A 15,571-nucleotide genomic window follows, 5' to 3' on the forward strand; every position below is an offset into this window, starting at 1 on the left:
GAAGTTCTTCCTCATGTTGAGGTGAAACTCCTCGTGCTTTAGTTTATGGCCATTACTTCTCATCCTGTTGCTGGGCACCCCTGAAAAGAGTCTGGCACCATCCTCTTGGCACCTGCCTATGAGATACTTATATTCTATATGAGGTATTTGTTCTGCAATACGGAATCACAGAGTCAACTGGGTTAGAAAAGACCTCCGAGATCATCGAGTCAAACTTGTTAACCAGACCATGGCACTGGGTGCCACCTCCAGTTTTTCCTTAAACACCTCAAGGGACGGTGACTCCACCACCTCCCTGGGCAGGCTGTTCCAATGTCCAGCCATCCCTTCTGTGAAGAGATTCTTCCTGATGTTCAACCTGAAGCTGCCCTGACACAGCTTAAGACTGTGTCCTATCGTTCTGTCGCTGGTTCCGTGGGAGAAGAGCCCGACGCACACCTGGCTACACCTTCCTGCCAGGGTGTTGTAGAGAGCGATAAGGTTCCCCGAGCCTGCTTTTCTCCAGGCTGAGCCGCCCCCTCAGCCGCTCCTCGCAGGACTTGTATTAACGAGATCCCCTCTCAGCCTTCTCTTCTCTAGGCTAAGCAGTCGCAGCTCCCACCGCCTCTCCTGACGCCCCGAGCCCGTTTCCCAGCGGGACAGCTCAGGGGACGATGCCCAGCTGTGGAAGGATTCGCTGAGGCACCAAGATGGCGCCGGGCTGAGGGGGGGCGGGACCCGCCACCACCCCCCGCGCACGATCGGGGAGGGGGGGCAGGCGGGGCGCGTGCCGCGGGCGGCCGCCAATCAGGGGGGTGGCGCCGGGCGGCGCGCGCAGGCGCGCGGGGGGCGGTTGGCGCGGCGGCGGCGCAGGCGCAGTGCCGCTGTCGCTGAGGGCGGCGGGTGCCGGCGGTCCCACGATGTGGTTCGGCGGCTCCGTCCCCGCCGCCATCGCCGCCGCCAAGGAGCGAAGCTCCGTCTTCGTCGTGTTCGTGGCAGGTACGGTACGTCCCGGGGCCGCCCGCTGCTCCCGCGGGCAGGCCCCAGCAGCGCCTTCCCAACTGTGTCCCGCCCGCTGCCCCTCCCGCCGAGCGGGATTTGTGCTGTGTCAGCCCCAGCCCGCGGTATCGGTGTCCGGCCCCCGCCCGCCCGTGTAGTGGAGCGGAATCGCCCGTCCGATGTGTCGCTTTCCCCTTCCTTCTGCCCTTCTGTACTGGGTTGTCGCCGGTGCAGCTCTCGGGGCTGTTTGGTGTGTTTTGTTTCCTTTCCTCGTACCGACAGTGCGTGTTTCATAACAATGTAATTGGAACCTGTAGGAATTCACATCGTCTCATGTACACTGCCTTTCTGTCTGAAAAAGAGATGGGAAGGAGGACATAGTGTTAAACTGCGCCAGAGGAGGCTTAGGTTGGACACTGGGAGGAATTTCTTCCCAGAATGGGTGATTAGACATTGGGACGGGCTGCCCAGGGAGGCGGTGAGGTTCCTGGGGGTGTTCCAGGAAAGCCTGGACGTGGCATTCTGTGCCTTGGTCTGGTTGACAAGGTGGTGTTTGGTCCTAGGTTGGACTCGATGGTCTCACATCGAGTCTTTTCCAACATGACTGAAACTGTGATAATCTGATTAGACAGGCTCTTTAACTTATTTTTGGGCTTTTGTGTATCTCAGTGTGTGTTGTTTCTTAAGCTTTTACTGTTTCAAGTTCTCGTGGCTTGAAGTTTTTCAGATGTCTCATGAAGCAACAGCAATGTTAAACGTGTGGCTTAGTGTTGTTCTCTTAAGAACTGTTGAACTGTGGGACTTGTGTGGCTTCAAGAAGTTCACTCCCAAAGGGCATGTGAACAGAAAAGTGCAGTTAAATTCCTTTGCTGACACAACTCTCTATGTACTTGGAGAACAGCATTTTCTGCTGGACAGTAAACATACTGAGAGAAATCAAGGTCTTGTCAGACCACAAACTGAGCTGTGTTGGTGTTGGAGTAAGGGATGGGGTGGAGCAGTTCATGAAGAACCACAGCCCGTGGGAAAGAGTCACGTTGCAGAATTTGGGAGGGACCCCACGCTGGAGGAGTGTGAGGAGTTCAACCCCTTAGGAGGAAGGAGCAACAGAGACAAGGTATGAGGAACTGATTGCAGGAAGGGTGGGGAGAAGATTTTTTTTTTTTAATTTCTCATGATCCTGCTCTGACTTTTGATTAGTAATAAGTTAAATAAATTTTTCCCCAAGTCAGATCTGTTTTGCCTGCGATGGTAGCAGGTGAGTGATCTCTCCTTGCCCTTATCTCTTCCTACGAGCCTTCCATTACATACTCTCCCCTGCCCAGCTGAGGAGGGCAGTGACAGAGGGACTTTGGTGGGCCTCTGCATAGTTTCAACTTGATACATATATCAGGGGCTGAGAAATGCATGTTGTAACTCATGTCCAGTATTTTTTATGAAACAAAAATTGTGCACAAAATGGGGCCTGTTAGATGCCGATGTTGACCTTGTGGATATTGGAATATGTAGATATACAGGGGAGGTATATTTATGGTTGCAGGGATGTAACCTAGTTTTGTCATTGTGGTGTGCTGTGAGGATTTGTTTTGTTTGTTCTTACAAGTCCTGGAAAAGGGAGAGTGTGACTTTAGCCAGCCACATCTCTGAAGTGGAAGAGTTGGAGAGTTCTGCCAACATCTGGTCCACTGTGGGCACCGTGGGATCAGGGCAGCTGACCTGTGGCAGAGCTGATCATGAAACAGTTCTATTACATGTGCTGGGAAAGGGAGTTGGGAAGCCCAAGAACTTTCTTGCTGTGTGTGGAAGCAGCCGTGTTTGAAGGATGTGGAGTGCTGAAAGAATAGTCTGGTTTTGTGTTAGCAGAGACTGGGTTTGTTGTTTGGGCAGAAATATGTTTCAAACTGCACCATGATGGTAACTTTGAGCCTTTACACTCCACAGTTCCCATTGGAGACAGGCATTTGAAAGCAGCTGGAGAACAGGCTTTCTGCAGTGTTTGATTCTGTACGCTCCATCTAATAACATCTAGGGGACAAAAAATGACTAAAGGAAAAAAAGTTAGTGAGAGAAATTGAAAATATAAGTTAACTATCATTTTGGGGTGGCCATTGTGGAGGATAGCTATTAGGTACAGTTGACAAAAATTAGGAAATTCTGATATGTCCATCTGTGTTTGGTTTCTGCCACCATCTGCCTGTCCTTCTTTCCCTCTCCTCTGCACTTCACTGACATTTTCACTAGAAAATGAAGAAGTGGATTATTCTTTCTGCTTCCAGAAATATTTTCTAGTCAAGCAAGGAATAATGTGGTTATTTATCTTAAAAATGACATGGCGTTTGTGACTGTAAGTGCACATTGTTCAAGCAGGTTTCTCCTTAAGCGTTTTTGCTTGCAGGTATAATCCCAGCATTCTTGAGCTTAGTGTTTAAAACCTTCATGGCACATTCTGGTGATGGGATGGTGTAAGTGTATCAAAGATCCCCTTGAACTCATGGGAAGTTACAATAAAAGGGATTGCTCCATTCTCTTCAGAGAGCATGAGGCGAAGCGTGTCTGCCTTAGGAAACTGGTTTGAAGTATTAAGGTGAGATGTTAGAGGCCTCTGAATGCACCAGGAGAAGGAGCTGTGTTTAGGGAACAGACGAGTTACTTTGTGGCATCAATTAATTGCCAGCAGCAATTTCCCTGTGTTGCTGCACAGGGAGACCATTCCTGACAGTGAAACAGGACTGGCAATGCAGGTGCCCCAGGGGAGTGGTGTGAAGTTGTGTCAGGGGAGGTGTAGGCTGGACATCAGGAAAAGGTTCTTTCCCCAGAGTGTGTTGGGCAATGGAACAGGCTCCTCAGGGAGGAGTTTAGGGAGAATTTGGAAAACACTCTCAGCACAGGGTGGGATTTTTGGGGTGTCATGTGCAGGGCCAGGAGTTGGACTTGATGATCCTGGTGGGTCCCTTCCAACCCAGCATGTGTTATGATTCTCTGGTATCTTGTTGGTAGCTGTTCTCTAGATGATTTTGTGGCCTACAGAGTTTAAAAAAGCCTTTTGGTTTTGAGGCACTAAACTAAAGTTAATAGTTCATTTGATACTAAACCTCCTCTATTCTGACTGAGTTGTATAAGAAAGTTAGACATGTTCTGATCATGAAAATACCAGGCCACTCATAAAAAGTGCTTTGCAGAGTGAAAAAATGAAGGGGTGTATGTGTGACAATAAAAAGCTTTAAGCGAAAATGTTTGTTTCTTTTTAATAACGTTTGTAGCAACCCTCCTCCCTTTGTTCATGACTTTATTAACTTAATAATTTTTTTACAAAATGGTGATTTGCGCTCATAAGCTGTTTGTTAGTTATTTGTAGCCAAGATGTATCAAGGCACTTTTCAAGTTAAATAAGGGAAATGACGCAAAGGAGGAGGAGGAGGCGAACTGTTTAATGTCCTGGCTTCCTGGCATTTCCATAATGGCAGTCCTATTCTTACTGAGTAGTTATGAAATGTTGGACATGGAAAAGTCAGTTGGTCTTATCTGTCTCCTTCTGAAAGGAAAACACTTCCCTGATGACTGCGTGCTGAGGAATAAGGGAATTAAAGTCTTCTGACAACTTGTGATGGTTTTGAGTAAGTTCCTTGTACAGGAAAGAAATTATTGCAGAAAAAGAGTCTTGTCCAGTGTATGAATCACTTGAGAAATTATTGATATTTTCCCTATATAAGTTTACCTGATCAGCTTTAAGAGATGAGGAAGTGTGACTGTGAATTGTTTACAGATCATTCCACTAAGTGAAATAAAGTGATATTTTTGTTTGAGAAACAAGAAATCCGAGAGTTTTGGGAACTAGAATTTTGAGGCTGTTGTGCTGGCTCAGTGTTTAGCAGAATTATGAATTATGTCAAGTTCTGCTGTGCTTGACCTCTTGACTTTTCTGATGTTTTTCTTGTGACCGGGCAGTTTTGATTTCAGGATATAATTACTACTACGAAACTGTAATAAATGAACCGTAGCCTCTAAATGAGAAAGGGTTATCAAAACAAAAAATGTATGAGAATAAGCAACTGTTCAGTGGGTAGTCACAATATTAATCAGTGCATCATGGCACAGAGCTTTATAAAATGTGAGCTATCAGCATTTTCATTCAGTCATCTCTCAGAGTGTACTGTGAGCAGTCTCTGACCTGTTTGTGTCTTTCAGCATTCTTTTTTCTCCAGCAGTTGTTTGTGTGGAAAAGTTAGTGTTAGGCAATAATTTAGATATTTTTAGTAGCCTAATCGGATGAGCACATGTCCTTTTGAAAAAGTGTCTGGTGAAGCAGCTGTCTGCCTGTGAGCGTTTGGAAACAGGAGAGGAGGCCGAGCTGCTCTGGGCACAACAGCTGCATCCATTGACCACACTTGGAAGCACTGCACTTAAAGCAAGAGGAAAGGTCCCCACATAAAATAGCATAAATATTTGCTTGCTTACACAGAATAATAAGAATAGAGGTAGGTACTTTCTTACTTGCTCCAGTAATTACAGGGAAAAATTGAGACATACGGTTGAAAAACACTTTTTCAAAATTGTATTTTTGATACACGCCCCTGTGAGGGGCCTTGTGACCAGACAGTAGCACTTCACTGGGAGATTCCACATATAATTCCTGATCTTTAACAAGTCAAAAATATTGCATGGAATGGCAGCTGGGATGAAACAAACAAGTGGTTTGTTGTTGTCACTGAATAATGGACTACTATACTTCTATACTTGTGACTCAGATTCTTCATCAAGACTGCAGTCCATTCCAAGCTGCTAGGAAGTAATACAGATTGAAGATAAAGAAATGGTTGCAGGCCAGTGTACTTGTTGAAAGATGGTTAATACTCATCAGAATCTATTTATTAACCCACACGCTCACTAAACTGGTGCTTTGGAAGATAAATGTATGATTGATATGTTTCATCTGATTAAAATAACACCTCTGAATCTGTGGCCCCTGAACACCTTCTCAGCTTCTCTTACCCAAGTAGTTCCTCTGGTCTTGTTATTCTTGTTCCTCTGTGCTCCTCACTCTTTTTCCTCCCCTCCTGTTACTGTTCATGTCAGGAACGGGCATACAAAACTAAGTTACAAATAATCTGCAAATAAATGTCTCTTGGTTTGGGCATCTTTTTAACACTGTCAAACTGTGAAACCTTACCTGCCGAATTATGTGTTACAGGAAGTGGAGAACATAGTTTTACCTACTAGCAGCTGATGTACTAATACGTAATTAAATTCATAACGAGGGGCAAACAGAGGATAGTTTTGACATGTTATCAAGGTGAACAAGCTGGAGTGAATTGTCTCCAGATGACAAAAAAAGCCCATTATAAATTGACTTGAAAATAATCCCCAGAGTGTCTTACAAAAGTGATTCCAAGTGATTGAAGCAATGCTAGAATCAGGACAGAAACAGCAGTTCATGGTGGGTTTAACTCATGTGTGCTGTGTCTTGCAGGAGAAGATGAACAATCTACTGAGATGGCTGCAAGGTGGGAAGATGAGAAGGTGACTGAAGCTGCATCAGATGGTTTTGTTGCTATTAAAATCGACACCAAAAGGTTTGATTCTAATTCTATCCCTTATACAATCTTTCATTGATGATAATGAGAGTAAGAGGCTTTTGAAGTCCTCACCCTGATTAGGAGATAGTCTAAACACAGGGTTCCAGAATAGAAGTGAATTCAGTACTCCTGAAGTCACCAGAGCCTGAGAAAATGTCAAAAATTATTGTTGTGTTCTGCACCTACTTACTGTGTATTTCAGACTGTATTCCAGTACTAGTAATAGAATCCTTGAAGTTGCCCTTTCTCAACAGGAAGAGACACAAAAATGCTATTAAAAATGCTGGAATAAAAATGCAACTGCTAGAGGCAGTTCTTGATTTGCCAAGTTACATAATGAATTTTAAACCTTTCATGAATTTAGAAAGATAAAAATCTGTAAAGCCCCAGAGAAATTGTGTTTGCCTCCATTGTAACACACAGAATGGAGAAGCATTTAAGTTCCTGGGTAAATTACTCATCTATTTTTGTTATGTTTGTGTTCCAGTCCATGTGCACAGAGTGCATTGACATTTCCCCAAATGGTATTATTTTGAAATGCTCTATAGACTTTTTATTAGTTTTACTACATTATTTGTGCTCAATAGACTAGATTTCTTTTTCCTGAATTGCCTCTTAGCGCTGCTTTCCTAATTCTTATGTAGTCAACTGTGATAACCAAGGATTGTCACCATGTCAACACTTTTGCAGAATGTTAATGATAAGATGCAATGCAAATTTGCTTTTAGTGTTCTCTCAAGTATTTAAATAGTTTTGTAGGACAGTTATTTTTATGATGAAAGACTTAATCTGAAGTTGTTGCAAAATGATTGCTCCTCCTAAATGAATCTTTTCTTTTAAACAGTGAAGCATGCCTGCAGTTTTCTCAAATTTGTATCCTTTGAGATCCGTTTACATGCTACATTATGATTACAGATAATTGCTCTTTACAAGTTAATACCGTTCTTAAGACAAATACTTACAAGCAATGTTACTGAAAATACTTATTTTGGCACAAAACTATGCAATGAACTGTGTAGTTAATAGATACCATCTGTGTATTCAACTTGCTTTCAGTTATTAGAGAAAGTGAACAAACTAGGGTTTTTTTATGTTAATCCTATATAATTCTCTAAATAGAAAATTATCTCAATCTTTATGTAATCAAAATAACCTGTTGGTCCTACTAATCAGCATTAGAAAACAAACAAAAAATGCTTTCAATTATGAGCTGGGGCTCACAGGTGCAGAGGAGGAGGAACAAGCAGTGGCCTGGGTTCTGTCACATACACAGGTGTGAAGTCAGGCAAACCCCTGCCTTCCTTAAGTAGGTCACTGCTTACAGGTCATTAATTCTGTGTGATGCTGGGAATTCTGTATCTTAACTTGGATTTCCATCATGCTGTGGAGATTTCATTACTGTCTATTTAAGATGTCTGACACTAAAACAAAATCATTCTCAAATCAAAGCATAATCAGTTGCCAGAAGAGTTGAGGAAAAATATTTTGACTGAAACCAGTACAGAGAAAAGAAGAAATACTATCCAGTTGCATGTAAGATTTGCCAGCATCTTTTTTTTTTTTCCTTCCTCTCTTGGCCCTGACTACTGGTGACCAGCTGGAGATAAGAGTGTTGGGCTAGAAGCTCCTGTAGGAAGCACGTCTGCTTTGGCCTGTACAGTTACTCTGTCAACCTCTGTCATTCATTGCCCTTAACTGTCGCTGTGCAGATCCCGTAGTGTGCGTCCCATCCAGTTTTTTTATAGGAGACAATGGAATCCCTTTGGAAGTTATTGCTGGCAGTGTTTCTGTGGAAGAGCTGGTTACCAGAATCCATAAAGTCAAACAGGTAATGCTTGCTGACACACTGGATCTTCCAGATGGACTTGGGTGTGCTCAGGACAGTGATGGCCCTGGCCCTTAGCTTGTGCCTTTGGGAAGTGTGAGTTACGGGTTCTGTCCTTCCAACAATAAAATCTGCTACCTTGAATTCAGTACACAGGTTGGAAGCACTGTGCACAAGTGCTGCATTCATTTTTGTTTGGTTTAGGTTGTCTGTGTAAACCCACAGCATTGAAGAAATGTGTCAAGAACTCTAAACTGAAATGACAAAATGTGACAACTCACCTTTAAGGGGTTTACTCTTCAGCTCATATGTGGTTTTGGAATATTGTTCTGTAATGTAGATTTATAAAATTGTGCTGTAGAATATAAAATAAGTGTAGATAGCTTTATCGCTTTGATTTCAAGTGGAAGACTAAAATTAGAAAAATGAAATGCATGACTGCACCGGACTCAACAACATGTGGTAATTCTAGTTTTATGTTTTCAGTAGGACTGATTCCTCAATAATAATTCAGTCTTGATGTTTGAACCTGTGGAAAAAATTTGAACTTTCATAGGCTCCGTTGTTTCTGTTCCCAATTTCTTAGATGCACACAGGGAAAGGGCGGCCTTTGGAAAACGGCAGTCAGTCATCTGTTCCCTGTCCCTCCCCTCAGTCTGATGGTGCTCCAGAAAGTGCAGAACCCAGAGCAGCAGGGGTTTGTGACTCTCCTGAGTCTGTTACGCCTGAGACAATAACATTTTCTGCTGGTAATGGTTAGTGTTTTGACACAAATGCCACCTCATTTGCTTTGGAAATGGTTTTTCTTAAGTTGTTACATGATGGTACATAAAAGGCAATATATTGAGCAGACTCATTGAGGAAAAACTTGGATATTCGAGAATGCTTTGTTCAAGTCTAGAGGGAAAGATAACTTGTCGTTCTGCTTAGTTTTCATAAGTGAGGAATCTATGGTTTATAACTCAATAAAAATTGTGTATGCTTTCCTGAAAAAGGATTCAATTAAAAAGTTCTTTTGGGTTAGTAACCTGAAACCAAATAGTTGAAGGGGGGAATCTAAGTAGCAGAACCTCATATTTCCTTGGGATATCCCAGTTGCTATTAATTTTGACTAACAATGAGCCTAATAATTCTTATGACAAGAAATACACCTTTCCTTTTTTTCTTATGCATTGCTTTCTTGTAAATCCCTTGAAGATGGAGCAAATTCAGGTCAAGCAAGCCAGGAAGCAACTAATTCTGCAGATGAGCAAGTGAATGATGCTCAGCCTGTGAATGATCTTACACTCAAAGTAGAAAGGCAAGTCTTGTTTTGCAGACTTCTTAATGTGTTGTATTTGTTTCTCAGGAGGTAGTTTTGTTGGGTTTTGGGTTGGTTTTGAGTTTTTTTAAGAAACATGTATAATTACAGGATTTTGGTGCTTAATCTGTTGTCATCTGGCAAAGATTTATGGGGTCTTTTTATTAGATGTCTGTGACAATTCTAGGGCTGATACCAAATGAGGTTTTTAATTAATCTCATTTTTCACGTACTTTGAAAGAAATAGGTAATTTGGAAAACTGTATATGTTCACCTTTGATATAACTTCACTAGAGATTATATGTTTGCTGCAAGTTCTCGAATGAATTGAAACATTGAACGGAAAGCACTGGAAATTGGTGTAATAAAATGCCAACCTAGGTTTTGTCTAGAGATCATCTTATTTCTTCTTCTTCTGATTGATTTGATGGCTGTAGTTTGGGGATATTGGAAACGTCAAAGGAATCCTATTCTGAGACTCGTGCTTTGATCTGTGAACAGTAATGAGTTGAGTTTAGTTTTTTGAAGTATGATGATCAGAAACACCAGGTTCAAAATATGATTAATTCCTTTCATTCATTGTCTTTAAATATAGGATATTGTTTATAAACTTGTTTTTAGTAAGACTGATACTGTTTGAAATATCCTGTCTAAAACTGTAACACATATTTAGCAAATAGGAATATTTATACTGCTAAAATATATTTTAAAGCCTTTTCATGCTTTATTTCAGTTTTCTTCTGAAGTTATGGGACAAGAAGGGATAATTTTTACTTATCACTGATAAGACAATACAGTCAATATTTTAATATAATTATCATTGTTCCTTTTTTAAAAATGCATTCATCTTACATACAAACATGGCATAATTTATCTGCAGCATTTTTTGCAGGGGGGAAAAAGAGACCAAGCTCTGTGGTAATTACCACTTTCTTTTTAAGAAAACAGCTGCCATACAAACATTTTTCTGTTTATCTGACTTTTCATGTTGGGTCATGCCTGCCCTTCCCCAGACTTCAAATATGTTGTGATTTTATTGTCAATCTGTATTTACAAATTTAAGTTCTGTTCTTTTAAGTCAGTCCTTATTCTGAGGCATTTTTCTAGATAGCTGAAACAGATGCATGTGCATCTATGTCAGGGCTATATATTACTTGTGTTCCATTTTAGGAAGTGATATGCAGAAGAAACCAGATGGCTTAAATAGCTAAGAGATTGAGATTTAGTGTTTCTGTTACCACAGATCATACATTATTGTATGTCTTCATAAGTTGGCTCAACAGTAAGAATATGTAGGATTCTTCATTTACTGGGTGGAAAAAGGACAAAAGGAACACGGTAGAACAACTATTGAATGGGAAAGGAGGTGGTGAAGTCACCACTGCCCTTTGCATCATGGTGCACCCACATGTGAATGAATCACTGCTGGTACACAAGGTATTAGCAGTGTGCTACAGCTCATTTTCATGTGTTCTCTTCTTCTGGGTTTGCAAATGCTTCATTAACATTTGAAAATACTGCAATTATAACACTTCTCACTACATTCTTAAATTTAGGTTAACAAAAAAGCTTGAAGAAAGACGAGAAGAGAAAAGGAAAGAAGAAGAACAGGTAACACAAAAATGTAAAACCCCTTGCAGGTTTTTTCTTTATGCCCTTATTTGAATAAATGTTTAATTGCTTCTTAAACAAATATACTTCAGTCTTCTCTCTTGCCCAAGACAATTTTGTGGTCCAGTTTTTATCTCTCTCTATTCAGAAAGAAATTAAGAAAGAAATTGAAAGAAGGAAAACTGGTAAAGAAATGTTGGAGTACAAAAGACGACAGGAAGAAGAATTGACCAAACGTATGTTGGAGGAAAGGAACAGAGAAAAAGCAGAAGAGAAGGCTGCTAGAGAGCGCATAAGGCAACAGATTGCAATGGTAAATCTTGCACTTTGGAAGAGAGCTTGCTGCTTCTCTCTCACACAGTGTACAAAAATGATAAATTTTCTCATTTGACGAAGCTTTGAAAGATTGTTCACTTTTCCATTTGGAATCCTGTGGCCTTGTATAGTAACAGTTTTAATTTGGGGTTTATGTAGCATTTTCTATGTATAAGATGAAACGTCTGCTTTCATTTTCACAATTCTTTTCTATCTGAACAAACATTTCTGTCATATTGCTTGAGCCTAGTTGAGAATTATCATATAGACATAAAAATAATTGCAATTTAGGCATGGTACTAAAGGAGAAGCACAGGGAGTATTTAATTGTAGAACGTACACAAGAGGACTGCTCTCAAAATGGTGAGGAGGATTATTTTCTAAGTTTGTATATATGTGTGCCTGTATATGGATGTAAATGGTTGATAACAACTGAAATTCTTCCTCATTATTAAGTTTTGGTGTAGAACTCTTAGAATTGCAGTCATGTAACTTGTCAGAAGATTTTTGCCTTTATCTTCCCTGTTGTGTTAAGCTTGCATGGGAAGATCATCTATTAACAACTAGTTGTGGGAAGTGACTCAGTGAGAAGAGCCATCTTGGCTAATGACACAAGACTGTGCAGTTTGGCAGTGAATAATTCTTTGCAGTTCTACTGTCTTTTTCTCCATATGGTCTGCTTGTATCTGTGCAGTTGGTTCATGAGTATGGATCATAGCTGTCTGTTTTAATGACTGTTAAGCAACAAGATACGTTAACAATTAAGGTTTCCCTTTGATCCTTCCACAGGATCGTGCTGAGAGGGCAGCTCGCTTTGCAAAATCGAAGGAAGAAGCAGAAGCTGCAAAAGCTGCAGCTCTTCAGGCTAAACAGGCTGAAATAGAGGCCAGAAAAGAGGCAGCTCAAAGGGAGAGAAGGTGAGTTGCAGTAGAGACACAGGTGTGTATTTTGGGGGAGAGAGGTAAAGAAACTTTTTAAAGAGAGTTAATATATCTCCTAATCTCTTGACAACGTATTGCTGTGTTGAGCTGTTTAAATAGTGACATTAAAAGTAGGTATTTACATGAACACTATGTTCTTTGATAGCTTTTATCCTTTTGACATTCCTGATCATGAAACACTAACCACCTTTTCTCCTGTGTTATTTTAGTTAGATAAGAGCTTTTTGTGTCTGAACTTTGATTTAAATACCAGTATAATGGAGCTTGGTGGGGGACTAGATAAGGTGAGAATGTGAAAGATAATGCCTGGGCAGAACAATGTCAGCACTAGTGGGGAGCGGTGCTGATGCAGCTGCAGGGCTGTGCGTGTGGATGGCTTGGATTCAGCAAGGCTGCGCTGGGGCCATCAGCTGCCCATGTCAGAGCTGTCTCCTGCTTTGCCCAGCACTGCTGGTTCAAGAATTGTCCGAACCTATGGAGTCCTTACGTGGAGTTATGGAAGAGATGCATTGTGAGAAACTAGCAGGTGGTTATCCACTGTGAATTCAATCTTACAACCCATCTGCACTGCCCTGAGCAGGATGACTGTCTCTCTCTCCCACATTTCAGTACGACCAAGCTAAAGGCCCAGAGCCTTTGTCTGTAAGTGTTCATGTCCTGACTGACCCCAGTACCTGTCCTGCAGTGCAATAGCCAGGATCCAGTTCCGCCTCCCCGATGGATCTTCCTTCACTAACCAGTTCCCATCTGAAGCACGGCTAGAAGAAGCCAGGCAGTTTGCTGCACAGGTAAATGGGCATTTTGTTTCTCAGCTACGTGCAGATTATGACTTGGTGAACATCAAGTAGTTGTTGATTGTGGCAGTTGTCATCAACTCCTTTCCTTGTTGTTTGAAGGGAATTTTGTAGCAGCCTTCTCCAGTGCCACCAACTGCCTTTGTGTTGCTGCAGTGTATCGTTAGTAAGAGATAGAGAGAAATGAGGGATTTTTCATATCCTATTCTGATAATGATTGATAGTTTGATATAGAACTCTTGTTAAGGTATATTCAGCTGGCAAATCTGCAGTAGTTTGAAAATGAACAGTTATAATATAAATAAAATGTTTTCTTTATGTGTTTGACAGACGGTTGGTAACACTTACGGCAATTTTTCACTGGCAACAATGTTTCCCAGGAGGGAGTTTACCAAAGAAGATTATGCAAAGAAGTTACTGGAACTGGAGTTAGCACCCAGTGCTTCAGTAGTATTGCTGCCGGTAGGTGTTGGGTTTTGGTTTGTTTGATTTTTCCTTGTCTTGCAAACAGCAGTACAGTAGCTGGATATTTGCTGTCAGTCAGCCATTATAGTATTTGGTTTGAATTTGGGAATTTTGTCTAAACAGATGGCAAAATTACTTTAGTTTTTGTCAAGACTGATTTGGAGAAGTTTTTCTGAAGTAGGTAAATGGTGATACTTGTCTAATGTGTAACCAAAGTTGTTCTTTTTTGTCCGCTGAGCTACTTCAAAATTATGTGTGAAATACTCTGTCTACAAGAGCACAACTTTAATGCCTAACAAGTTTGCTTTGTGTGTTCATGACAGGCAGGAAGACCTGCTACTTCTGTCGTTCAGGCTTCAGGCAGTGATCTGTGGAAGTTCTTGGGCACAATCCTTTACCCCCTTTTAGCGGTTTGGAGATTCATTAGCAACTTTCTGTTTACGAGCCCACCCCCCTCACAGCCCTCTGGGAGATCAGCTCATCAGCAAGACCACTCAGCTCCCTCAACATCAGGCAGTGTGGAGCAAAGCAGGTAAGGCAAACTGTTTAATGCAGCTATTTCTCAAGCTACTTGCTGCAATTGCTCTAACCTTGTGGTGGGGAACTGAACTTGTAATTACACAGTAGAGAAAGCATTGTCTTGCAGTCATTTATGAATAGGGAATTTAGCTGTAACTACAAAGGTGAGCTTCACTTCAGCTGATCCTGTTTGGAAGATAAAAATGTTGAAAATGAGATACCAAACTGTGTCAGTATGGTTGTACAAGAAACACAAGCAGATGAAGTCTGGTTTTGACAGGGTTTGTGTTGCCTGAAGAATGAGATCTCCCATGTACCAGGAGAGCTGCTCAGCTGTTTCTGGCAAAGCAGCAACATATTGCTTCAATGACAGGGAAAATGAGAGTCTGCCAACTCTGACTTGTAAGTGACAAATTTTCACCCGGGTATTGCTTTCCAAGGAAACAAAAGGCTGAAGAAAACTACTGTTGAGGATAAGAGAAGGAAGGATGCATGATTTGTGTTTATTGCATTTGCGGCTTCTCTTGTGTAATTATTACTGAGGAAACTGTCAAACCTCACTGTTCTTTGTGCCCTAGGCAAGCAGTGAGGAAACGAGTCGTGGAAAAGCGGGGGGAAGACTTCAAAAAAGAAGGCAAAATATACAGACTGAGGACTCAAGATGATGGAGAAGATGAAAACAATACTTGGAATGGAAATTCTACACAACAAATGTAGTTTTGGGTAACTGCAGTTACTATTTGGCTGCTTTTTTTTTTTCTTCTCTTATTTGATCTAAGTCAACTAAAGCTTTTGGACAAGTGGGGCTTACTCTACACTGACAGAATTACTTAATTCTCATTCCTGTGGTGGATTATGGAATCAAGTCACCTATGTCAGAAAAATCAAGTGGGTGTAGGTGAAACCTAGTAAAAAGACTGAAAATCTCCATCAGCTTTCATAAATATTGCCCTCTGCCATAGAAAGGCACTTTTTAATCTATAAATATTCTGCTACATGAATTTAAGGGCCAGATATATTAATATAAAGGTCATGGTAGACAATGACTGTTTAAAATGAGGGTTTCAGAAGCACTATAAGTAGCAAATCAGATAACTAATTTATGTTTAACTTTCTTCTTGCTTCTGCAACTGCAAGCAAAACCTTGTAGTTTTTAATTCCCTAAGCACTCAATAAACTATTTTCCAGAAAACATAAGTGTCTTGTGAAGTTCCTCTGACGTTCTGGTGTCACAAGGAAGCAAGCAGGGC

General features: G+C 41.3%; 1 protein-coding gene across 1 annotated transcript; it reads left to right on the forward strand.

The window, feature by feature from the left end:
* Nucleotides 1-832: 832 nt before the first annotated feature.
* On the forward strand, nt 833-15,518 carry UBXN4 (UBX domain protein 4). Its single transcript, XM_082285296.1, has 13 exons — nt 833-978; nt 6,446-6,548; nt 7,396-7,424; nt 8,261-8,379; nt 8,963-9,131; nt 9,574-9,676; nt 11,233-11,287; nt 11,436-11,600; nt 12,392-12,519; nt 13,229-13,331; nt 13,668-13,799; nt 14,126-14,334; nt 14,900-15,518. Exons 1-13 carry the CDS (start codon nt 900-902, stop codon nt 15,036-15,038), a joined length of 1,533 nt encoding a protein of 510 aa, XP_082141422.1. The 5' UTR covers nt 833-899; the 3' UTR covers nt 15,039-15,518.
* The last annotated feature ends 53 nt before the right edge of the window (nt 15,519-15,571 follow it).

This window comes from Coloeus monedula, assembly GCF_965178545.1.
Source record: "Coloeus monedula genome assembly, chromosome: 7".
Classification (NCBI taxonomy): Eukaryota; Metazoa; Chordata; class Aves; order Passeriformes; family Corvidae; genus Coloeus; species Coloeus monedula.

What these genes read in the sequence shown, in the direction of transcription:
- UBXN4 (XM_082285296.1), top strand. Translation starts at nt 900, where the DNA reads ATGTGGTTCGGCGGCTCCGTCCCCGCCGCCATCGCCGCCGCCAAGGAG. An exon ending in CCTGCAGTTTTCTCAAATTT is followed by an intron (nt 7,425 to 8,260) that starts GTATCCTTTGAG and finishes GTCGCTGTGCAG; the next exon opens with ATCCCGTAGTGTGCGTCCCA. An exon ending in CTTACACTCAAAGTAGAAAG is followed by an intron (nt 9,677 to 11,232) that starts GCAAGTCTTGTT and finishes TCTTAAATTTAG; the next exon opens with GTTAACAAAAAAGCTTGAAG.